General features: G+C 43.5%; 1 protein-coding gene across 1 annotated transcript in view; it reads right to left on the bottom strand.

Moving 5' to 3' along the window:
* The window catches only part of SEL1L3 (SEL1L family member 3), a 519,344-nt gene that overhangs the window by 163,362 nt on the left and 329,679 nt on the right, over positions 1-26,303 (bottom strand). Inside the window, exon 16 of the mRNA XM_086964007.1 lies at positions 5,429-5,556. Within this exon, the coding sequence (XP_086820133.1) occupies positions 5,429-5,556 (128 nt within the window). The remainder of the gene's footprint in view (positions 1-5,428; positions 5,557-26,303) is intronic.

The raw sequence follows: 26,303 nt of genomic DNA, 5'->3' as shown, positions 1-26,303 counted from the left end.
TCCCCCACAGGGATCCCACATTTATCTTTTCCAGTATCTCCCCTATATAAAAATATGGGGAACAAACGTATGCCTGTCCTTATTAAGAGGGATATTAGTGATTAAGCAGTCCTGGGGCTGCCTAAGGCTCTATGCTTGTTGTGGTAACTGGAAACTATGTTGCCTTGAAGGTTTGTGACTGTTGGCGCACCTTGCTTGCCTCTTTAACTCAGAGTCATGTAAAGCCGCTGCCAGCCGCTGCCAGCCGCTAATCGTCATTTAAAAGGTGAGCAGGCAAGAAGTTCGCCTTTCTCTTAGTGACAGCCGGGTTTGGGGGTACCATTATACCTCTCCCTCACAGGTTGAAGAAACTCAAATTTGTAAGTGTCTTCATTACATCTCCCCAAAAGCTCTCATTTTATTCTGCTTTCAGAATTAAATCTATCCTATATTACCAAACAAGTTAAGGTAGCTCTGCTCCTGCTATGGGTCCGTGTGCGGTCTAAAACTGAGGCAGGCAATAATAGGGAGGTTATCTTAGGCTGTCTCAAGTTAGGCAGGGGCCTCTCTATCCCCTGGCTGAAATATGTTTGTATGTCTTTTAATAAAATTTGTATCCCTGAAATGTTTTCTGCACTGGTCAATTTAACCAGTCTGATAAGATGTTGGTGAAGTCCCATTCTGAAGATTTCTGTCTTAATCAAAGATTGGATGGGGTTTTTAGTAAAGGCTCTACTAGAGATTATTTTTTGCTTTTAGAACTGGTGGGGACTGCGTTTTATTTAACCTTGGAATTGTCACAGTGGGAGAGATCTCTCCATTCCCGCTTTAGGGCAGGCACAGTGTGGCGACTACTATGGTGCTGATTCACAGAACTAATCTAACTACTTTTGGTATTCACAGAAGACATTTAGTAGTAGTAAAGTCAGGCTTTTGTCTTAAGTTAGGATTTTGTTTTAAATTAAACTTAAGTTAAACTTAAATTTGTCTTAAGTTTTAGTCTTAAGACAAAAACCTAACTTTACTACTACTAAATGCCTTCTGTGAATACCCAAAGTAGTAAATTTAGGATTTTGTCTCAGATTAGTTTTGTGAATCGACCCCTATGTTTTTCAGATGTTGCTTGACACTGTGCGGAACATTCCTTGCCTGTCCATGTGATGGACTGTTGGAACAATCACTTATGCACTTTATGTTCTTCTGTAAATTTTAAAGATTTAATTTTTTCTGTTTTCCAAAACCTCTCTTAAAACCTCTGGCATTTGAGTAGTGTAAAAATTCTTTAATGTAGCTTCAGTTTTTAGATAGTTCATGTCATAAGGAATTGTTTCTTACCAGTAACTTCATTTCTCTCGTAGGGCTATTGTCATTATAGCCATTAGCGTTGAATAGTCCCACCAGCATTCTGGGACTCAGGAGCACTTTTTCCAATATATCTTCTTAAGTGTTGAAGTTTGCATTTCTTCAGGAAGGCCTTGAAAAATCACTTAAGAAATTCATAATGCCCCCTAAAAGTCAAGGCTACAGTGGTCAGAATTCTTCATCTTGAAGGGGCAAAAGTAGAGACTCCAAGGAAATATGCACTTAATGCACCTTCATAAACCTATTTTGCTATGAGAGACAAGGGATGTTGAAGTGCAGGGCAATGTAGCCCATAAGCTGCCATTATAAATAAAGAAAAAAGAGACTGTCTTTAAGAACAGTGAGTCCCCCAATATCCCATCATGTTCATCCAGAGGCAGTAACCTCAGTTCTTTTTGAGGCCTTACTAGCTGATTAATAGCGGAGCATGAAAGTGAATGTCCACTCCACCGGGGATGAGGGAGGTTTGCTTATTACTATAATGGAAATACCCCCACGAGAGAAATGGAGTTGCAAGTAAGAAATTATACCTTCTCTCATGGGGGATTTCCATGTATAGTCATAAGCCCATCCCCGTTGAAGCGGTGGAGTGGACAGAAACCTAAAGATAGAGAAACAGTTAGGCAAAGAGTTTTCTGAGGGACACCTGTCCTACTTCAGATGTTCTAGCATCTGTGTCAAGGCAGTAGTGCGTAGTAAATGTGCGGACTGATATCCATCTAGCCTCTTTGCAGATGTCTACTGAGAGGATATTTCTCATAAAAGCGGTAATAACTGCCTTGCCTGTAGTAGAGTGTGCTTTCAGTTTATCTCTAAGAGATTTATTAGCTAGCTGTTAACAGCATAGGATGCAACTAACAATCCTGGGGACTGACTGTTTGAAGGTAGCTATGCCCTGTGCGAACTAGACTATAATTGATAAACAGCTGTTTCCATTTGCAAATAGATTTGTGTGGTATCTGTTTATGAAGGTAGAATTTTAACACTCTCTTTGCATCCAGCGACTGGAGGGCTCTCTCAGCTGGAGAAGATGGGATTTGAAGGAAAGTGGGTATAGTTTGATTCACATTTAACTGGAATTCTAAAGAAAGAGGTTTTTGAAGGACTTTTCCTTTATGACATAAGTGCATTGAGGTGGACTTTGATGGAAGAAAACTTGAGGCCAGATTTAGCAAGGTGTAGCAAATATGGGAGAATGAGATCTTCCTGGGATCGATCTGCCTGGAAGAACACCAAATGCAAAATTGTTTCAATTTAAAGGCATACACTGATCACGTAGATGGAAGTTTAGTTTCCTTTAGAATGTCTAAACAGTCCTGATGTATGTTCAGATGGCCATACATCAGTATCTCATGTGCCATGCTGCAAAACTCAAGGAGGAGAGGATGGGGTATAATAGCTGACCTCTGAACTTCGTGAGAAGGTCTGGCCTGCATGTCAGCCTGAGATGTGGAAAGAGTGACCGGTGAAGCAAGTCTGGAAACCACAGCTGCCACAGGCACTCTGGTGCAATGAGGATCATCTTGGCTGTTGTGGTTTTAAGCTTGCACAGAACTGCCGGGATCAGAGGTATTGGTGGAAAAGCGTAAAGAAATTTGTTGGGCCAGTCAATCTACAGGGCATTCCCCAATGAGCTTCGATGATAAAACCAGGTGGCAAAGTTTCTGCCTTTTTTGTTTTCCGCTGTGGCAAAAATGTCTGTAGAGGGTGTATTCCACAAGCTGAAGAAATCTTGTACGACCTCTTCGTTCAGCACGAGAGCCCTGCTGAGCCACTCCTCCTGGACATTCTGAACACCTGGCAGGTGAGCGGCTATTATCTTCAGAATCCTCGTGAGGAGCCAGTGCCAGATTGTTTGAGATTCTTGTGACCAGGCTCTCCAGGTGACCCATGTGGGCTCCCCACCTGAGCAGAGAGGCATCCGTCACAATGGTCGGCATTGGGTCCTGCTGGTGAAAAGGCATTCCCTACAGGAGATTTTTCAGGGAACACCACCACTGAAATGATCCCAAGACATGAGTGGATAGAGTGATCTTGTCCTCCCAGTTACCAGAGAACTGGTTCTACTGATCCTCCAAGCACTCCTGGAGACGGCGCAAGTGGAGGCGAGCATTAGGAGTAAGAAACATGCAGGAGGCCATCAAGCCGAGGAGTGAGGAGACTGTGAGGACTGTTGGACAGGCTATCTGCTATAGGGTGTGACACTTCTGGAGAATGGATAAACGTTGTTCCTCCAAAGGAAACATCTTTTCCTGCAGTTGGATGATAGTAGGGCCTAAGTAGTGCAACGTCTGGGCCGGTGTTGACGTGGACTTTTGAAATTTGACGTGAAAACCCAACCAATGAAGGTTATTACAAGTCCATTGGAAATGGAGTTGAGTTTCTGGGAAGGATGGTGCCTTGATCAGCCAGTCGTCCATATAAGGAAAGACATAGATCCTGTGTTTTCGTGCTGCTACTACAGCCATGCATTTTGAAAATGTCCTGGGGGGGGCTGACTTGAGACCAAATGGTAGAACCGTCTATTGATTGTGGTTCTGCCCCACGACAAATCTGAGGAATTTCAGAAGTGACTTTGCAATGGAAATATGAAAATAAGTGTTGTGCAGGTCTACTGAGAGAAGCCATTCTCCCTGGTGAAGTTGAGGATATATTTGATGTAACACCAGCATCCTGAATGTTTCCTTTCAAATCCATTTGCATGAGATTCAGAGGTCGAGAATGGGCTGAACTCTTGCCTGCCCTTCTACAGCATGAGGAAGTACCTGAAGTAAATATCCAGTCCTCGTTGATTTCCAGGGACAGATTCCACCGTTTCTTGAGACACACAGATGGCGGTGGGGCAGTGAATCTGAGACAATAGCCATTTTTGACAATATTCAAGACCCAGGCATCTGTTGTTAGGTGTTACCACTCGGACAAGTCATTTGTAATGCTTCCTCCTACCGGAGTGGGTAACGGAAGAGACACAAAAATCCCCAGTTCCTAGCCCATTCTGAATGACTGCCTTAGAGGCATATTAAGCATGTTGTTATTTAACAAAGGAAACCGAAGCACTAAAAACAGCACTAAAACAGAGATCATTTTTATAATGCGCATTCAAAAAAGAAAAATTGGACGACAAAGGCACGGTCTTATAATATTATTAAAAACCCCAAAAAAACATTGTGATGTGTACAGAAATTTAGAAAATAACCTAAAGCTGATAATGTACTTGTTTGGATATGGTTATAATGAAAACCTTTACAAAATGAGTTACAAAGGAACGCGTCCATGTTAACGATACAAATCATTTTTTTTTTAATTAAAATGTTGTGAATAAATACATAAGATTCAAGTCATTTTCAAGTGCCTTCGAGTGAACGCAACATTGTTGTTACAGATATTAGAGGGTGAACAGTTATCACAAATTCATAACTCGTTTTCAATTTTAATTGTATCGTTTAACATCTCTCTTTTTAGCTCACTTTGTAAAGGTTTCAATATTAACCATATACAATAAAATAAATTATTTAAAAAAACTAAAACTGATTTCCCTTTCTCCCAGCAAACATATTCAGACAAAAATCTTCACTTCCTCCCAGGTATCATCAATGTGTGCATTGCAATATGGGATGCGGGGAAGGGCCATGAAATGAATTTCCAAGTCACTGAGGCCTTCAATCAGGGTGGCATGGGACATCAGAAATAGGACCGCTGATTTTGTTTTTCGGGCACATGAATGTGAACTAACTTAGGAAAATCAGGTTTAACAATTATGTGCCGGTCGTTATTGCCAAATTTGTGCTTCTATAAATTGCTACATTTTTTAACAATGTAATGCATTATGAATATCAATTGGGTAACGCACTAATACCAAAAACTATTTTTTTTAAATTTACCAAGTTAAATATGCAGTAGTACAATTACTGCAGCTTGTCCTACAGATATATTATATGGCACTTGATTGAGAACATGAATACTCCCAAAAAGCTGCGTTTTAAGAGGCAGCATATGTTCTGCTCAGCAGACATCACACCATTGTGCAGATGCAATTCTGGATTTCACTGAAAACACACAAAATAAATAATTAAGTGCAGTATCTTACAGTGTAGCAGTCTCTGGGTCTCTAGGGACGCTCTCCAGGCTGCCTGTCATAAAGTAGTGTGAAGATAGAATAGCTCCATCAAGATGCCCTCCTTTTGCAGCTCTGTGCATGTAGTCAAAAGCAAGGGTCTGTAAAAAACAACAAAAATGGTTAATGTTTCTCTTTCTTAAACAGAATTTTAATCCTGTAAAAATTCAGATTAACTGCCAACCTGCTAACACAATCCTTGTTTTTTAGTGAAAAAGCTACTGGTGAATAAAACATGTTGTAAACTCTGGTTTACAGCAGAGGTGAGTGATAAATTCCAGTCTGCAAGCAGAGTTTGTGCCTTTTTGCCCACTCCGAGTTACACTTGTAACGCGGAGTGGGCAAAACTCTGTAAACCGCTACGTGGTGGAGTATTTTCTCACGCGCGGCTCGCCAACATTAAGTTGGCAAACACTAGCAGGAATTTGTGTCTCATGGTGTTCGGGCACTTGAATGGCACCTGGAGTGATTTTCTCAACGGGGGCAGTCGCGGGCAGTCACAACCGTTAGCAGTGAGAAAGCTGAAGCGCAATTACAAAATATTCTCGAGTGTCAGCAAAGAAGAAGCACCCTCTGGCGCACCGTGTGGGGCCATTTGTACTGGTTTTGCAATGCAGAACAAGTTCCAGGTGCTAAAAATCACAGCAAGCAGAGCAATGTACCAATTTCTGCCTTTTCATGGTACTCCTCGGAATCTCAAAGAGTTTTTATGTAACTCTGCGTAATTAGGTGGAGTGAAGCCCTGTGTGTTTTAACCACCCATATTTTATAGCTCCAAAACACATTTGTGGGATGGAATTGTTGAGATATGTCTTGCTTTCATGCAAAGTTTATGGTCTGTCCTAATAGCCTGTTGGCCTTGACACAGAAACCTTTGCTGAGCCCTTTTCTTTTCTTTTATAAACTAAACGCGATTCGAACACTTTAAAGAGAGCTTTCAGGCTCCTCTCTCCACCAAATAAACATCCTATCCAATGATCACAGAAAGGTTTTCACGTATCCTTGAAGTCACAGGAAAAGTTAACATTCCTTAAATATTTGAAGAACATTCATACTTTGTTGGTAGAACAAAGAAACAAGGAGGACCTAAACACCTATTGTTGTTACACTAAATACCTTGGAGATTTAAAATCATATTGAAGTAAACTAAATGGAGAATGGAGAGCTATTTTTGTGGAGCACAGCTTCAAATAGACTCGTAAATTATACTATAATGAAACACAACAATACAGAGGACAGCAGAGTTATTGTGATGTCACACAACTCAAGACAGTTGTAGAGGTTACTCCCCTGGCATTCCTTATCATTAATCTCATAAATATATCATTACACACAAATGTTGTCAATGGAATTCTTAAGCATGTAGTAATCATTGCACTCTTGAAAAAGCCACACGGTAAGCATAAAATCCTGACCTAGTAGAAATCCATTTCAGGTGCACCATGTAAAGCAAAATTTACGTTGAAACCAGCAGTGTGCTAAGCACCTTTCAGTCAAGTTGCAACTGAATCTAAATAACACAGTCACACATAACTTCACTAAAGAGTTGTCTACACTCTCGAACAAGGCAAAGGAAGCATGTTCAAACATCTTGAGCCATCACTCGTGATTAGTACCGTAGACCAATGAGTGCTCCCAGAATGCTTAGAATCATTTGCCAGCCAATTTGAAACTTCTGTCATCATATATGGAACCTCATACATTCAACCAACTTGTCAGATTCTCTGTATCACAAATGGCTTTAAAGTCACACTTCTGTCTTCACTTTTAATATGTTCCCCGGGGACATTCATTAAAGCTATCACTGAGTCTACCTAGAGGTTTTTTTAAATTTCCCCTCACTTTTTTCTTTACTATACTCTGATGATTCTTACCCACATCAGATGGCTCACATTAGTGTGTCTTACCCCGAACGTACATCTGATAGGTACTCCTCTCCATTTTTGGGGTGAGTTGTAGCCAACCCCACCACCGCTTTGGTGAGTAACGTGAGGAGGAACCTGATGATGACGCATGCCACCTATAGGTGGGTGAAGGTTGTTCGACCTAACAAAACAGTTTTTTGGTCAAAAAGAGACACCACAGTTTGAGCCCCTTTAGTGCTGGGTTGCTCTGACTAGATCCAATGTATTTATTTCATGCATTAATTAATCAACCTACCATAGGCAGGGCTAGGTACAAAGACCTGCTCAGCACCAGGATACCCACGCAGGTGATAGTACACTTTACAAATGCATATAATATACCATCTGATCTTTATTACACTATAATACAGATGACCATTAAGTCCTCTCTGGAAGGCTAGTACCTGATTCCACCAGACTATTAGCGACACTCAGAGGTTCCTTGACCTAGTGTAAAATAAGAAAACCCTACACAACAAAGCCAAAACTGTAACACCCCTGGGTCTCCAAGCTATGTCACAAGCATCACTTGTGATCTCCCATCAGAACACTTCAAAGCAGGTAGGGGGTGACAAAGTACATTGAAGCAAATTGCAAAACAATTACATGATATCCTGTTTTGGTGGCACATTTCTCTTTTGTGGAACTAAACTCATAATGTGGGGGTAATACAACAACACAGAGAATCTAAAATAAAATTGCCTCAAATAATATTCTGCCTGTACTCTTTCAAGATCATATATCCTCCTAATCTTGCAAAATCCTTAGCCAAATGATTTAAGCACAACGCCTTAGAAGATTTTCCAGACACACTATTTGTTGATCAACATTACAGTGGTCGATATGGAAAGCTTAAAACAGGCCTTATCTTCTTCACAAATAACTACATCCTGGTCGAACAACTTCAATGACAAACTCAACGTTATATTGTCTACTATCATTTCCAATGGCCACAAACTCGAAATCACCTCCTCACCAGTATTCAAGGGAACCACCACTATCTACATCTACAATATGGTAGGATCCTGATTCAGTCCACAGTCTTGCACTTCGCACTATTTGACCTCATCTTCTCAGTCCTCCTCAATGCCCTACTGCAAGCCGCCTTCAGCGAATACCCTAACTCCAAGCAACCTACTCAACCCCCACTCTGACTCCCCTCCAGTTCACAGCCAGTGTCTTGCCATCTACCACTAACAGAATAGCCTCACCCGCCCAACCATACCTCCCAAAGTTATAATAAATACAATTTTTTTTTTTTTTTTGGAAAACCTTTATTGAAAATTCAAAGCACACAGCTATTCAGCCTTACATCCCAGAGGCTAGGCAGCATTATAAAGAACGGAGAAGAGGTGCGCACAAATCAAGTCGAGGAGCAAATCAGGTTTAATTTTGTATTATAAATATGAAAAACCTAAGGAATCAACAAGAAAGGAACATTAAAGAAAGAAAGTGGCAAGGTACAACACTTGAGCGGCAATGCACGATTCCAGGGGGCGGGTGGGACCATTTAGCTCTCTATAAAAACCATACTGGAAAGGCGTACAAAGTGGGGGGGGGAAAGCAGGATTCAGTTTAAGTAAAAAGTTGGGTGGAAGGAAGGGCTAGGGAGAGAGACGAACCTCCAGCGGACCTGCATCGGGAGGCACACAAAGATCACCCCTATATTCATTCCAGGCCCCCCAAACAACCCCCCACCTCCTGGGCTTACCCCGGGCCACATACACAGTCTTCTCACGGAGCATGCACCAATCCATATTGGTTTTCCACAGTTCCACGGTGGGGGGAGTCGGGGCGCCCCACTTCTGAGCAATATCTCGCTTGGCCACCATGTTCCCCAATGTGACCCAATAAGTTTGGGCAGTAGTGTAGTCAGTCGGACCCCACACGTTCAACAAGCAGCGCCGAGCTTCTGCAGTCAGATCCACACCAGTCACCTCACGCATGACCACATGCACCTGTTCCCAATAAGAAGCAATAACCTGGCATTCCCAGATGGTATGCATGAAAGTGGCCAGTGCACCGCACCCACGCCTACAAAGACCGTCCACAGAGAGCCCCATGTGAATCAGTCTAGGGCCAGTTACATAAACTCTGTGGAGTATCTTCAATTGGACTAAGCATAGCCTAGCCGAAATTGCCACTTCTTTGGGGGAAGACACCGCACACTGCCAATCCTCATCATCCAACTCAATCCCATCACGCACCCACTGGTCTCTCACATTCAACAACAGATCCGTCCGAACATTTATCCGTTTTTTATAGGTCAGGGAAATGGCACTGTCAGGCATATGGCTGTCCAGCACCCTGTCTTCCAGCGGGAATGATTCGGGGAACTTCTCACCAACAGGCAAGGCAGCCGTAAGGGCATGTCGCAGTTGGGCGTATCTGAAATACTCTGTGGCACCCAGTTGAAACTCAGTTTTCAGAACCTCAAAAGACTTGATTTCCCCCCTGCCCATCACATCAGCCACCTTGGAGATACCAATGAGGTCCCACCGGTCAAACCCCTTCGAGTGCCACAGCCTACCGAGCAAGTCAGAATCATAAAGTGGAGTGGCCATAGTAAGTCTGCCCTTCCACCCCAATGCTTTCATGATGGCCCTCCAAATGTGCACAGCAGTCTTGATGGGACCAGTTATTTTTCCATCCAGAGATCTGGAGTACAGCGCTCTGTAGTACATCCCGTCATTCAAGAGCCAACGATCCATGGCATACCCCGGACTCTCCGTCGGTCCATAAAAGCCGTGATTAAGAGCGGCCAATTGGGAGGCCCAATAGTACCGGCGGATGTCAGGTAGAGCAATACCGCCATCGTACCAGGGAATAGTCAGTTTAACAACGGCGATACGCGGCCTACCCTACCACAAGAGGGTCCGCTGCAGACCTTCAATTTCCTTGAAGTATTTGGAAGGGACGGGATCCTGCGTGTTTTGGAGCGCGTATAAGAATCTCGGCAGGGACATCATCTTGAACAATGCCGCGCGGCCCAACAGGGACAGCGGCAATCTTTTCCAGCCCTCCACATCGCGCCTGAGGGGGAAGCAAGTTGTTAGTGTATCGTGCCCGGGCATCCGTTGATATATAGATGCCCAAGTACTTAAACCCCTGCTGTGAGACCTGTATAGCGCAACCCCTAGGAAGACGTGGGGTATCTCCACTGAGCACATAGAGATAGGATTTCGACCAGTTAATAACTAGGCCCGAGTACCCACCAAAAGTGCTCAACACGTCAAAAGCCACAATCAAAGACCGGCAGGGGGAAGTTAGGTAGAGCAGGATATCGTCCGCGTACAAAGAGACTCGGTCCTCAAAGCCCGGCGACCACTTGATCCCACAGATGTCAGGGTGGGTGCGTATCCAGGCAGCGAGTGGCTCCAGCGCTAAAGCAAAAAGGAGCGGCGACAACGGGCAACCCTGTCTGGTACCCCTGCGCAAGGCAAAGGAAGCTGACACCCGGCCGTTGACCGTTACATTGGCCAGCGGGGAGACATAGAGAAGCCTGACCCAACCAATAAAGTCGGGGCCAAACCCAAACTTAGACAACACCGCCGAAAGATAATTTCATTTGAGGGAATCAAACGCCATTGTCGCGTCCAGTGAGGCCAGGACGGTCGGCTCGCAGAGTTTGTGCACCCGCGCCATGACAGCTGAAGCCTCCGAAGATTAAGAGCGGTGTTGCGCTGAGGTATAAAGCCCGTCTGGTCCGTATGGATCAACTCGGCGATCACACCCACCAGCCGGTTGGCCAGTAACTTAGCCAGAATCTTGGGTTCAGCATTCAGCAGGGAGATCGGGCGGTACGATCTGCAAAGGTCCCTGAGCTTCCCCTCCTTATGAATAACCACAATGGTGGCCAAGCGCTGGTCCAGCGGAAGCTCACCAGCTTCACGAGCCTCCAGAAACATACGCCGCAGGGGCACTGCGACGGTGTCAGCCTTAATCTTGTAAAGTTCCACCGGAAGACCGTTGGGACCGGGAGCCTTGCCAGAGCGCAAAGATCGTATTGCGAGCGCCACCTCGTCAGCCGTAATGCCCCTGTCCATGTCGTCACGCTCGGTGTCCGACAGGCAAGGGAGCTCAACTCCCTCCAGAAAAGAGGCCGAGTCCGACTCAGTCAACGTGGAGACCGAAGTGTAGACCGTCTTGAAATAGTCGGCAAAAGCCGAAACAATAGCGCTGGGGTCAGTAACAACCACCCCGTCCTCACCCAGGACCTCGGGCACCACGCGGGAAGCCATCTCCCTCCTATCCAACCAGGCAAGAAGCTTGCCCGCCTTGTCCCCTGCATCATAGATCCTCCCTTGCTGTTCTCTGCCCATCGCCTTGGCAGCGTCAGTGGCAGTGGCTCGATACTCCGACTGCTTTAAGGAGAGGGCGTGCAACAATTCAGGTGTTGGGTCCGTTTCCAGTTGAGAATCAAGGTCCTCAATTTCCGATTCCAACCGCACCATTTCCACATCCCTGCGTCTGCGCACCTCGGCTATTAAGGAGAAAGCTTCTCCTCTCAGGACAGTTTTGAAGGCCTCCCACAGAGATAAGGCCGACGATACCGAGCCCGTATTCTCGGAGAAATACAGGTCGATAGCTTTAGCTAGGAGGTCACGAGTTTTGGGGTTGCGAAAGTACCAAGGATTGACCGGTGCTAGTCTAGAGGCTGCCACAATACCAAAGTCAAACGACACCCAGACCGGGGAGTGGTCCGATATGCCTCTGGCCATCAGGCGGGCCCCGGAAACGGTCGATGCCTGGACCGCCGGAGTCAAGATATAGTCAATCCTGGAGAGGCTTCCGTGCGCGCCCGAATGAAAGGAGTACTGCAGCCGGGCGGGATGGAGAAGCCGCCAACAATCAATAAGACCCATGGTGCTCAGGAAATTTGGGAGCCATGATTGCGCACTACGAAGATCTCTGGATGGAAAACGGTCAAGGGTCCCCGACACCACCGCATTAAAGTCCCCACCAATTATGAGCAATCCCTCCGGCAGGCCCAAAATGGCGCCCCCGAGATCCTGGAAGATAGTCGTCTGCAGGCCTGGGGGGACATAAACAGAAACCAAAACCAGGGTACGCCCCTCCCATCTACCCACAACGGCAGCATAGCGGCCTCTGTCATCAATCACCCTAGTCTCCACCTCCAATGGGAGAGACATGCGCACCATGATCCCAACCCCTCGGGACCCCGAAGAGAACCCCGAGTGAGCCACCATCTTAAACCCTTTCCTATTGAGTGCGTGGCACGTATTGCCAATGAGATGCATCTCCTGTAGCAAAATGACATCGGGTACACACCGTTTAACCATCTGCAGCACCACCCCACGTTTAATGCGATCCCCCAGCCCATTCACATTCCAACTCAATACATTTAGCGTCTTACCCCCATCATCAAAGAAGCACCGTCCCAACACTCCACCCCCAGAAAGCAGCTACCACAACATAGTAAACAGGAGAATAATCACCTTGCCTCAAGAGAAAAGAAAAAGGAGAAACATAAGTAAAACACTCAAACCAACCACCCCCCACCCTGCACCCCTGCATTAGACTAAGAAGCCCCCCCAACCAGCAGTGTGCCTGTCGCCCCGAAAAACTAATCTACAGAAAGCCCCCAGAGGAGAAAGGAGACATCCTATCACCCCCCGTTATCCCCCAGTCTTGAAAAGCAGCATTAGAAAGAAAAAGAAAAACATTAGTCCGTGACTGATTGCACTTGCAGGGCCCTCCACCGAAAGAAGTCCGAAGAAACATTGTTCAATCCTGAAGATCAGGGCCACCCGACGCCTCTTCCGACTGATCCTCAGGGGCAGTCCGACGTTGAGGCAAGGTGTCTAGCCAGTCCCCAGCAGCCTCCGGCAAGTCAAAGAACACCACCCGGGCGCCATGTTCTATCCGAAGCTTCGCCGGGAATAGCATAGAGTACTTCATCTCCATCTCCCTCAGCCTACGCTTGACGCCCATAAAGCTTTGCTGGCGTTTCTGAACCGCTTGAGTGAAGCCGGGGAAAAAGTTCACATCGGCATTCTGGAACTTCAACGGACCACCTCTTCTCGATGCCTGTAGGATCGCATCTCGGTCCCTGAAATTGAAAAGTCTGGCAATGATGGGGCGCGGAGATGCTCCCAGTTTCGGTTGGCCACCAGGTAGTCTGTGCGCTCGCTCCACCGAAAAGAACTTGCTCAATCCACCGGGAGCCAAGTGCTTCAACACCATGCTCTCAACAAAGAGATCGGCAGCGTCTTCCTCGGCGCCCTCCGGCACACCGATAATGCGGACGTTCTGGCGCCTTGCCCGTCCTTCAAAATCGTCGAGCCTGCGGGCAAGCAGCGTGTTAGTGGCTTTCAGGTCCCGAACCTCCGACTGCACGTCGGACATATCAGTAGTCAAACTCGACGTCTTAATGTCGAGCGACTTGACTCTATCATTCGTCTTTCCGAGGTCGGCCCTGATAAGGTTGACTTCAATCGCCAACGTGTCGACCTTGTGCGACAACACTTCGTGCTGCTTATGCATTTTGGCCTTGATGCCCGCAATGGCCCCCATAACATCCTGGAGGGTGGGTTCAGCATCGTCTGGAGACACATCGCGCTGCGAGTCTTTAGTACGACCTGAAGCACCAGGCGATCCCTTTGGGAGGGAGAAACGTTCAGAGATGGTGGTCTGCGAAAGGGAAGGTTTCCTGCTGACTCTCGGGGGCTTCCCTTTGTCCGGGTCACCTCTGCCCGCCATGATGGGCGACGGGGGTATCACAGTCCAGAGAGGGGTCTAACCGGCACTACCGCTTCCAGGCAGCAGAAATCAGTAATCACCTCCACCGTCTCATCGGAACGTCAGGCCGCTGGACAATCTGATCTGGCCACCAGCGCAGAACGGGGCAGCTCCAACCCTCTCAGGCTGCCACCGTGTGGAAGCACCACCGTCACCCTCGTAGTGCCAGACTGTTATGGCGTCGTCGTCTCCAATCTTCACCATGGTGTAACTCAGCCCAGGAAACCCGGATCTTCGATCAGAGAACGGGCCTCACCTCAGCAACAGCACCGCAACAGATTCCCACTACTGTGGGACAGGATAGATAGCAGGATCAATACTGAGGATCGGAGGGTCTTCGGAGCTCCGAGCTCACGCGGCCATCTTGGTTGCCCGCGAAGCTCCTCCTCCATAAATAAACATTTCTAATGCTCACTATCCCCCCAAAAATTGTCCCAATCCCCTACTACCTCTTCTTTGCACAATCAATTACTTCCCCTCTACCTTTCACCAATAGCTGCCCACCAACTACACCCCAGCTGGCACAACGCCATCCATCTGGATCACACAAACACTAGCTCATCCTACCATACCTCACCTTCTTATGCCATTCCACTCTTCTACTCACTTCCCTTTCGTACATACAGAACAATCCTCCTCCACAATGACAACCCTGCAGCCACATCCAACTCACCTCCCACACTCATCACAGACCCTTCGTGGGCTAATCCTCCTCCCCCACCAACATCACACCACCCATCCACAATAGCTACAATCCCTCTGTTGTGTCACTTAATTTAATGGATCCAACCTCAACATCTCACCTCCCCCTACCACTTAAAAAAACTCTCCTCTCTAAATGAACCTGCACACTTACAACAAAATCCCTGCATTGCCTTATTGTTGCCCCTTACCCAGAACACCCACCCACATCTCAATCTACCATCTCCCAACTATGCAAACATTGCCTTCTATCACTCTAGCTAAACATCTCTCGCTTTATTCCTTCCCCTCACATGACATCAGCACACAGTAACTGGCAAACAGCCCCACCTCACTTAACGACCACCACTGAGACCATCTTTCATGATCCTGCTGAGATCACACAAAATATCTCATCACATGCGCTCTGCCCCACCAAGAGCCTCTCACCACATTACCAGTCTCAATAGCTCACACTCTCTCCCACCCGCTGTCAAATCCCTATATCCCATCCCCTGTCTCCCAAAACCCACCACCTAGAACAGAAACTAGTTCTCTTCAGCTCAAATCTCTGCCAGCTCGATGAGACTGTAACCCAACTAAACACAAAAAAATAAATCTGCCCCCAGCCAACGGCACACTATCCTCACTCAATACATAGAAATAGACTGTTACCTCGCCCCAAAAGATTCACACCAAATCTATCCCAAACTGACACTGTCAACCTTTCTATAGGTTACAGCACTCAACTCACCCCAATCCCCTCCACTCCCATTCCTCCTACCACCATCACCTCAGCCCGAGACAACTCCAGCTAGCAGAAAATCCCAACTATGCCCCTCACCCAGCGCAAACACAAGTCTCGCCCAAAGCGTACGCCTGCTATCAGGAACAATATCTCAATAGAAACCAAATCCCCTAATACTGCTCACACCTAATATATCATCTCTTTCTTACATGCCATTCTTCACAACAGAAGATCTGCAATGAAGCACAAACTGAAGATTTCCAATACCATCACTAAATAAAATGTTGACCTCTTAATCCTGACTCACCCTGGTTCAACATCTTTGATTTTCTACTTCCTCCAAACTACTCCATCATCAGAAACTACTGAGTAGGCAAAGTCGGGTGGTAGTCATCTACAAAGACTCCCTACAATGTAGGGGGATACCAATTTGCCCCTTCTCCATGTTCCAATGCCTCACTCTAGATCTATGAGAAGTCTCTCTTACGGATAAATGCAATTTACACCCCACCAGGTAAGGGTACGGCCTTTATAGAGGAATGCACTGACCTCATAAATGATCATACCACAATGATCTCAGCTAACATAACATCAAGCCCACACACACCAAAGGCTCCATACTTGACCTAATGGTGTCCAAAGACAACGTGCTCTCACTGAATGATCCAATCCCCATAGACTGGTCTAATCACTTCCTCTTTTTCTTCACCCTATGACTCTCTCACACCATGGTAATGGGTAAATCAAAATGAACAATCATGTGGTTTTGATACGCCAGAAACATAGACATCACTGCTCTTAGCAACACTGTTCAAAAGATACTTTCCCTCATTGGCCCCTGTGCAAATGTGAACAGCACTACCTCCCATAGCTTTACAGCCCTCTCGGATTAGCTCAACATTGTAGCAAAAGGAAACATCCTAAACCATCAGCGCCATGGTTCAACAAAGCCCCTTATGAGGAAAAGAAAACCATAAGAACCTTAGAAATTACATAGAGATGGTCACCCTCACCACCAACCTCGCCTCCCTGAGAAATGCTAGGTTCCAATACAAAAAAACATACCTTCTGGGTGAAATACAACCACTTTAGGTCGTTGCTGGGCATTGCCAAGAACCAACTGTAGCAACCCTTCTATCTGGTCAGAAACTCCAACAAACCTTCCACACTCGCATCCAGCAAATGTGTAGACCCAATATCAAAAACAAAAGAGTTTCTACAGCTCCTACTCCAAAAATTAAAGCCTATTACACCATAATGTCCACTCTAACTCTCTACCGCCATGCAAATCTAAAGAGACTTGGCAAAGTTTCATTCCATTACAAAGTTCCTTGTTCAAAATCACAAAATCACTATGTAGACCCAGTTCCTGGTGACTTTGCAAAAGACCTCTATACCCATATGCTACCACACTGGACAAAACTGTTCAATCTCTCTCTTAGCCAAGGAACAATTACTGATTGCCTCAAAACTGCACAAGTCATCCCTCTCTTAAATAAATACCCTCTGTTGATATCAATGACCTCAACATCTATTGCACAATCTCCAACCTTTCCTCACAAAAATCATTGAAAGATGTTTAGCAGCACAGCTCACCCAACACATCAAAAATAAGTACCTCCTCAATGAATTCCAATCTGTTTTTTTCAAACAGGGCTTCAGCACAAAACATCTCTACTACTGGTGGTTGACAGTGCTCTTTGAATTGTAGACAACCCTTACCTCTTGATTCTTATTGACCTTTCATCAGCCTTCGGCAAGGCCGACCACCACACGTTCTCAGCAATACTAAAAAATTGAATGGGCATTGATTCCTCATAAGCCAATCACGGCTAGTAAAAATTGATGACCATCTGTCCTCACTGATTATGGTATGCCATGGGGTCGCGAGGGGTCCATCGTTTAACCTCAACTCTATTCAACCTTTACATTAAGCCATCTACAGTCCTTCTTAAGAAGTTAGGTATCTCCTATCACCAGTATGCGGATGACACACAGCTGTATCTAAATGTCTCAGGACGATATCTCGCTGCTTATCACCACCCTAAACTCTATTCAGGACTGGATGAGCTCACATAACCTACAGCTGAACCCCCTCTAAAACTGAATTTCTCCTCATCTCCCATTCTCAATCAACCCCTGTGCTCCAATCCTGGATGGACACTCACAACATCCTCAACAGTAAACTCAACATTGTTGACAGTGCCAAGTCATTACAGACAAAAGACTCAAGTTACTTTCCCAAATCAGCACTATTGCCAAAAATCCTCGCAATCAACTAAGTCTTCTGTGGGGAATCAGCCGTTACATCCCAGAACAAGATTTTACATTTCTTGCCCTTTCACTGATGCTATCCACAATAGACTATTGCAACTCTCTGCTGTCTGGTCACCCCAAAACCCACCTCACCTCCTTGAAAGCTATTGTACACTTGATGGCCCAATTTATCTATGGGGCCAAAAGAAATTACCACATTACCCCAATGCTGATCACTCCTTGATGGTTGCCAATGGAAGCAAGGGCTATCTACAAAGACAGCATGAATCACCCACAAAGCCCTGAACACATCCACTCACCATTATCTGTCGGACACACTCAAACTATTAGGCAGATCCTGACCATTGGGAAATGCTGATGCAATGTTCCTTCAACCCCCACCCTTTAAAAGAGTAATGTCTGCACTATATAAATATGCATGAATAAATAAATGCATGACTCCATGGAGGACATGCAATCTCACTGTGGAAGGACATGACTTCAAGGAGGAGCTTAAATCCTGCATACTAGACACAGGCTACTATTGTGGAGTCATACATCTCAATAAAGCCATCAACTACTCTTACGTGTGGATCGCAGTCTGGTACTACAGCCCAGTACTGTACAGTGCAATGTTTAGTGCAATGTTTACTGCCTGTGGTGGAGGGATAGGTTATATAGTATTTGCTTAGTAGAGGGGCACTAGGGAATGCTGCAGCTCTATTTTGAAATATACTTTGGATATTATTCATGTGGTGTATTGTACTGCCCAAACTTCAGCATCTACAAGGCAAAAATTGTGTTTATTCATGAAGCACTTCAAACAGATTGGTGCTGGGTCATATGGACGTATGAGCTTAGGCCAGAAGATGAGGGGCATAGGAGGCTGCGACATACTAAAATACCATAATATCTGGTGAATTCATTGTTTGAAGGAAAATCAGGTAAGACACAGAATTTAAACATTTATGTCAGTTTGAGCTTTGTCTCTACGAATTCATCAAATTCAGTAAATTAATTTCTCCAAAGTCGAGTTTTCCCATATTTTAAGTTCTTGGAAAGTGGAACGGACTGGAGGGCTTGGATGATGAAAATGTCATATAAACCGGACTCCTATATCTACACCCCATCTTAAACAAATTAGTTTTTGCTATGTCACTTTGATAGTGGATTAGAAAGAACGTGAACAACTTTTTAAGGAAAAGTGTGCATCTAAACATTACCAAAGACCAGTACCCTCGCCCTTCAAGACAATAGGTCTCATATTTATGAGAGTATAAGCTATTGGCATTGTAAATGACCATGCCTTTTATTTATGTTTTAAAAAATAAAAATAATAGGCTTTGTCATTTACAATGGCAATAGATTAAAGTCACGAAACTGCGAGACCTATTGCTTTGAAAATGCTTGTTTAGATAAGCAACTGCGGATTCATACAAATGAAAGGGATCTTCAAGTTGCTTTAGTGGCTCGATTCCTGTGTTTTACATCCTGCGATGGCCGCAGGGGAGTGGGGGGTGGGAGAGGTATGCCTCCAAAATGCGTGCAGCACGAATTGTGCTGCCCAGGGCCGACCGCCCCACCCCCGCTACGCCCCAGCACCCGATCCCGAAATTAAGGAACCATTTGAAAAGACAAACCACGTGTCCTGGAAGCGACAGGAAATGTGGTGTTTATCTGATATTCCAGTAATGATTGAAATAGGTTTCCAGTTCACGTCCGCCAGGTTTCATCCCAACCCCCCTTCCGCAAAATGACAACTATCTTGCCATTATTATTATTATAATTAAAGTTGTAGGGCACACAGCTACCCGGAGGTTTCCCGGCGCCAAGGACACGAGCAACAGAAAAAACAAAGTTACTGGTTAAATAGCCAGGTCTTAAGGTTTTTGCGGAAGCTTATTTGATTATTTTGTGCATCGTGCCGCGTGACAGCCGGTACAATAACTCAGCTCTTATAGTGATTGACACGTTCATGTGAGTACGCCAGTTATATAAGTAAGTGAGCTAATGCCTTTGCTGAAGATGTCTGTGTACAGTCAACCCACAAAACACATTTAAATCCGGAGGGGTTAACTCCGTATTTAATCTTTGTGAGGATGATACAAGGAGGAGCAGGTTGCGTTGGAAGCTAAAGTACCTGTCCTCTACGAGTCGCTCTCTGCCTCTGCGCTGATGTTTGCTGTACAGTTGCCAGGTCAGTAGCCCGCCGCCACTGCTCATGTCCTGGTTGTAGTAACGTACCCTTTTAGCAGCGTCACGCATCGCTCTATAGGGTCTTCGACGATTTTTGTTGTTGTTGTGGCCAGTTGTGTCTAGGCTGGATAGCAAGTTTGATGGTGGGGGAGGGGTACTCGTGTCAGCCTTTCAAGATAGGAAGAGTGCCTGGTGAAACTGTTTCACTGGACATTGGTGGTGAAATGGGGGGGGATCAGAGCATTTCATACCCAAGGTTGGAGTATTATAACAGCCTGTCCTGCACTTCACAGTCAGGGGATGTTTAATTTGCACTTCGGGCATCAGCGTAGTTGTGGTTCTTACAGTCCTGCATTTAGGGTTGCAACATCGAAGCACTGGGAATCGAAGGCACGGACTGCGGGAGGGGGGAGGCAGGGGAAGAAAATAATGCTCACAATCTAAATAAAACATGCTCTGCAACACTCGAAGTAAAGGGGCCAGTAGTCATGGAAGGATACAAATGACGACATGGCCTTCATAAGGAAGGACTAACAAGCCCAAAACCAATCGGAAGGCAGCATTTAGGAACTAAGCCAATAAAAAAGATGGTCAGTAGTGGGCGGAGCTTCCACTCCATACTGAATACTGAATTCCTCGCAAAGCAAGCAGCACTTGCGCGCTGCCGCTATAGGTCGGCCTAAAAATCAAAAGATAACCCTGCTAAGGAGGCAGTGACTAAAGTGGAGTATTATTCCAAGGGTTAAAACTATAGATTTTGAAATAATGCTTTTGAGGTACTTGAACAACATTGAGGCATTTGTGTAGCTTCTCTGCATCTACATGCCTTAAGAAGGTCAGCAAATAGATCCCTTTGGGTTAGGAACATTATTTTGAACGGCTCAACTGATGATGATGCCTACGGCTGTAACAATGAACTATCCAAAACCGAGAGTGAATATGAGACAGGTTCTGCTGGTGCTTCCACCATACTTTCAATATGATACTGAATGAAAATCCAGTGCCTCAGGGAAGCAACAACTGGAAGATCCATTTATCTTTGGTTCAACTACAGTGGCATCTCTGTACTCTGTTGAAGACATGGAAGCTGAAAGGGGGAACTGCTCTTATGAAAATTAAGATCACTAGCCCTTTAAAATATTTTCTCTGTGGTGACTTTATGAGAGTTTTATGTTTTGTTGTTAGAAGATACCAGAAGGATTCTGCATTATGCATGTTGCACTTTATGAATTGTCCTAGGGCTTTTTGAGAGGCTAACTTGTTTGAGCTGTGACTTTTTGTGGTATGTAACTAGACATGTGAAATGGGGTTTGATGGTCGTTGAACTTTATTAACAAATATACGTACCCGCTTACTTAATTTTATATTGTTGATATTAGTGTGCTGTTAGTGTGCTATTTAAAAAAAAATATCTTTTTTATCTGTGATAATTGTGTAGTTGTCTATGGGTATTGTTTCCTGGAATAAACTACTAATTCATATGAATAAACTAGTGCCAGTCTAGCAGGTATTACAGCTCTATATGTAATAGGATTGACTTTAGTTAGTTTGTATGAAATGCATAGTGACCCTGTGGGTAAACAAAGTGATACATTGATGGAAATTAGTGAATAGATTTATGCAAGCAACAATAATTTGTCATTAATCCAATAATGACACAAAGATAGATAGAAGGGCATATCCCATAGCTAAAAATGATTTCAAATAATTCCACTAATAAATCTGACCAATATAAATAATCACACGTGAGAAAGTAATCACTATGTAATGCAATGCCCTCAAGCCAAAAAATGGAAATTGAATACTGTCACCTAACACTGGAACCACTAATCACCATTCAGTCTCGAAATTCCGGGAAGCTAGAACAAGAAAAGATGTGATGATCACATAGCAATTACGCTTCCTAGTAGCGTTTCTTCATTTATTGGATAAGGAGGACAGTGATGGTCGCACTGCTTCCTTCATAGCCTTAACCAGGAGATACTGTGGAATGTATTCATTTCTTATTACTCACTCTTGCAGCCTCACATTAGAATCCAAGGGAACCAAGGGAAATCCTTCAGATTGACCCTTACCGCTACAAAACTCTGTGAGAACTTGCGCTCTTAAAACTGCATGTATTGACAGTGATCCTCAATATATTAATAAGTATAAATATTGTCAACACGCATGCTTTTTAACTAGGATCAATTTGTCTAATATAGGGTGTTTGTGACTATCCAAATTAAGTCATTGCCCGCAAAGAATATTGTCCCTTGGAGATTTGCCTCACTCTCTTTATAAAGAATTTTGAGCATTGGCGATCATTATAAGGAGCAAGCTCTTGACTTCGGCCTACCAAATTTTTATTCAATTGCATTTAAAATATGCTTTCTGAAAAAATGCATTGCTTCTGCGGATAAAGTACGCTGCTGATTTGTGTATCTGCTTGCATTACAACTATTTTGTCTACTCACAGGTTCATTTCTTACAATATCAGGTAACTGATGCACCTGTTCAGTTTCTCCTAGTCTGCTCTAATATTGGAAATCAAATATAAAGAAATATCTCTGCAGCTTTTGTAAAAGGGTATCACATAATGAAACCATGGTAAATAATCAACACAAGAGATGTTTAGACCAGCCATAGTCCTCAAAGTGAAAATATATAAACGTTAAAGAAAAATCTGGAAGTAGTCATAGTTTGAAAGGCAATTGGATTGAAAACAAGCAGAAACAATGAGGCTGGTTTGTTGTTTGATCATAATGTTTTCTCCAACTATAAAATGCACATCACTGAAAAGAGTTAAAATACTTTAGCTATTGCATTTCCTTCCTCGACTATGCGCAATTGCTATAGAGAGCTGAGCCTAATATCTTTAGCTTGATTGAGTAAGGAAGTAATATCTGAAATGGCATTTACTCTCAAGTGGAGGGAACAATTATCTCCTATGCTGATTGCATATATGTGGCAATTCTGAGCTTCTGCCTATAACTGATTGCGCTAATAAGCTACTACCTGCAAGCTGATCCTCTTCTGGAGTAAAATTAAACTTGGATTGTTTTGCTATACGGTTCCAATGAAAAAGATAATGATGGAATGGTACAGGGCCTTTTTCCTGTGCTATTGAGGGAGGATTGACCCTGGCTGTGAGAATCTTCACATTAATGTAAAGAATAAAGTGAATAGCAGTAGCTCTTCATATGCTGTTTCCCTGATCAGGTCACTGACTTCAAGAACCACTTGTCAAGCATAGATGTTAATTCGTTTTTTATATCAGTTACTACTAATATTGGAGAGTTGGCTTATACATGAATAGAGCCTAGCAGTATTGAAAGTAATCCTCAGACATCTAGTGCAATCTGGCAAAGGACGTCCAGAGGTGCGTCGGACAACCCATTGTCACTGGACTTAAAGTGTTGTCTCAGTGAAAATCAGATAGCTTTGAAATTTTGAAACAAATCTGGCTACTCAAACATGAATGATTTTGCAATGATTAGTAGTAATGATTACGAGCTGACTTTGATCCGATTTGAGAACTAAAGTGCTTATGAGTTACATTAATGATTGATGGAAATGAATGATTTCCATCAAGACAGAGAGACTAATACTTTTGATCTTAGATTTAATTATGCCCTCCTCTGTGGTCTGAGTTGAATCAGTGGGGGACAGTGGGAAAACAATACTCAAACATCTAAAAATGAGAATGGTCAAGGGTTGGATGGCATGTGGTACACTGGCTTCTCCACCCATGTGTATTGGTGATGTTTTTAATCGATCAATTATTACATGTTGAATAAAGTGGATCACATTAGACTGAGCTCCTCATTTGGGGCAAGATGTATGTATCCAAATACCGGTCGGTAACGGCCGAAAATACCGATTTTCGGCCGTTACCGACCAGTATTTGGATACTGAGATGTAGGGCATCTTAAAATACAGATTCGGTAAATTTACCGATTTGGTAAAATTACCAAATCTGTATTTTGAGATGTAGGTGGCACTGTAAACAGTGCCACAGGGCTTTAAGGATTCGTTATTTACCACCAACTCTTAGTTGGTGGTAAATAACGAATACCTGTGTATATGCAAATCTGTGCATGTACACCTGTGCCATGTGGCACACAAGCCCTAATCAGGAGTGAAACAGGGTGTCAAAGTGACACCCTGCCACCATTGCATTATTCGGTATTTACCGAATCGGTATTTACCGATTCGGTAATTGACATTCATTCCTATGGGCCTCCAGGCCCATAGGAATCAATGGCAAATACCGAATCGGTAAATGCCGATTCGGTAAATACTGAATCCTACCGATTCGGTATTTTTTACCGAATTATTACCTACATTGCATTTACTGATTCATAAATACCGAATCGGTAAAATTCGGTATTTATGAATGGGTAAATCCAAATTACCTACATCTAGCCCAATGTGTTGTTGAATGAATAGAAATTGACAGTCACCCTCTATCCATGTTTTTTCATGATATTATCAAGAGCAAAATACTTTACAAAATGCCTCATGCTAAAATCCTTATTTAGGTATCTAAACACATGTAAAATGCCAGAGTTTTTGAATTCTCCATAATGTATGTTGTCTGGTACAAGACATCGTTTCCACATCCTCACCCTCCTGCTCAGGTTACACTGAAAATATATGAATACGTACTTCTCAATGGGTTTATATCTGACGCAAACAGTTTGCAACATAAGATGAGATTTGGTGATAGGACTCGTTAGTTTCACCGCATGGTTACTGTCATAAGAAAAGTGGTCTGAGAGACAATGGAACTATTAGGCAAAAAATATTGTAATGAAAATCAAGATCTTTATCCAAATCTCTACAAATTGCAACAGTTCTATAAAAAATCATTATCTTCAAAAAGATACATTTAAAATAAAATGATAGGGAAATAATGCTCTCTGCTTTTAACAATAAAGATACATATTTATATTGGAAATTAGTTACTGATGTTATAACCATATGAATGAATGAATAAATGAATACATTTTATTTTTTAAGTTTTCTTTAAACTCATATGCAACATATATATATACACACACACACAACAAATATCAATAAATAAAAAGTCTACTACTATTAAAATCATTATACCATAGTCGATATATTATAAATTACCATTGCTAAAAATATTTATTGATGTAGTACATCTTTATGCAGTGAAACCTCCTAGTAAGTCCACTCCCCCAGAAAACTTTAAGTGTTACACTCTTGCATAATTCAGTGGCCAGGTCTTAACATTTTACAATAAGACTAATAATGTTTGATGTAGCACCCCTGAAACAGAATAACATTGATTCAGGAGTTGCTCTCATTCATTTTGCTATAAAAATGGGTTTTAGCTATTTACTGAGCTCAGCAATTCCAGTCCAAGTTCTTTGGTTAGGGATAGGCTTATCCAGCATGTTTGTGCGTGCTCCAGCAAACATGATTTGGTGGGCTTTAAGTTCCTTCAAGCGCCAGCCAGGTCACTGAAGGCTCTTCTTCTCTCAAATTTAGATTCGTAACTGGCTGATAAAATGACTTTTTATACTCATTTTAATTTTGGAATGAAGAGTTTTAATTGCAGTTGGGATTTTTTCAAAAGATGGTCTTCTTGTCAGTTATGTCATTTTCATCAAATTCCCCATAGGTACAATGTATGCTTTAGTTTTTACGGATTGCCAATCTTCGCAATATTCTAAAAGCGAGATGGAGTGGCCAGCCCCTGGATTCTGAGACATGCAGTCTTTGTAAGTTGTGCTCCCAAAATCTTTTTTATGCATTTCATATCTGCCCAGTTTTGAGAGATATTAGAAAGCGTTTTGTACATCCTTTAATAGTACATTTTAATACATGAAATTAACAAGAATTGATGCATCTTGTTACCAGTCCTCCATCTGCACACACGTGATATGTGGTATTTACATTTTGTAGGGGATGAATTGTATTTTTCATATTTTCTTATTGTCAGAAGGAGGTTGTATGTGTTGTGGTTATTTTTTATTAAATGTTATTGTAGTATTATATTATTGAACTCTGCATAGGTCTCATTCAATTTTATATGAAACTTGAATATTCAGAAGATTGAGGGCGCTACATTCCTTGGCTGCAAAGCCTACCCTGAAGCAGTTCTCAGCTTCGGTACTTGAATTTAGTAATCTATACCGATAATTATAATTTCCCTTTCTCTTATTTTTATTTAGACTTTTTGACACGCATAGACACGCATGTCCATACTGCGTTTATCCCTTGTAGTATTGGTTCTGTTACCTTACAACTGCTTCCTATAAATGCGCTAACGAAATTCTAATAAATG

This window comes from Lissotriton vulgaris, chromosome 3_2, assembly GCF_964263255.1.
Source record: "Lissotriton vulgaris chromosome 3_2, aLisVul1.2, whole genome shotgun sequence".
In the NCBI taxonomy this organism is placed as follows: domain Eukaryota; kingdom Metazoa; phylum Chordata; class Amphibia; order Caudata; family Salamandridae; genus Lissotriton; species Lissotriton vulgaris.
This window is presented reverse-complemented; position numbering and strand designations above follow the sequence as displayed.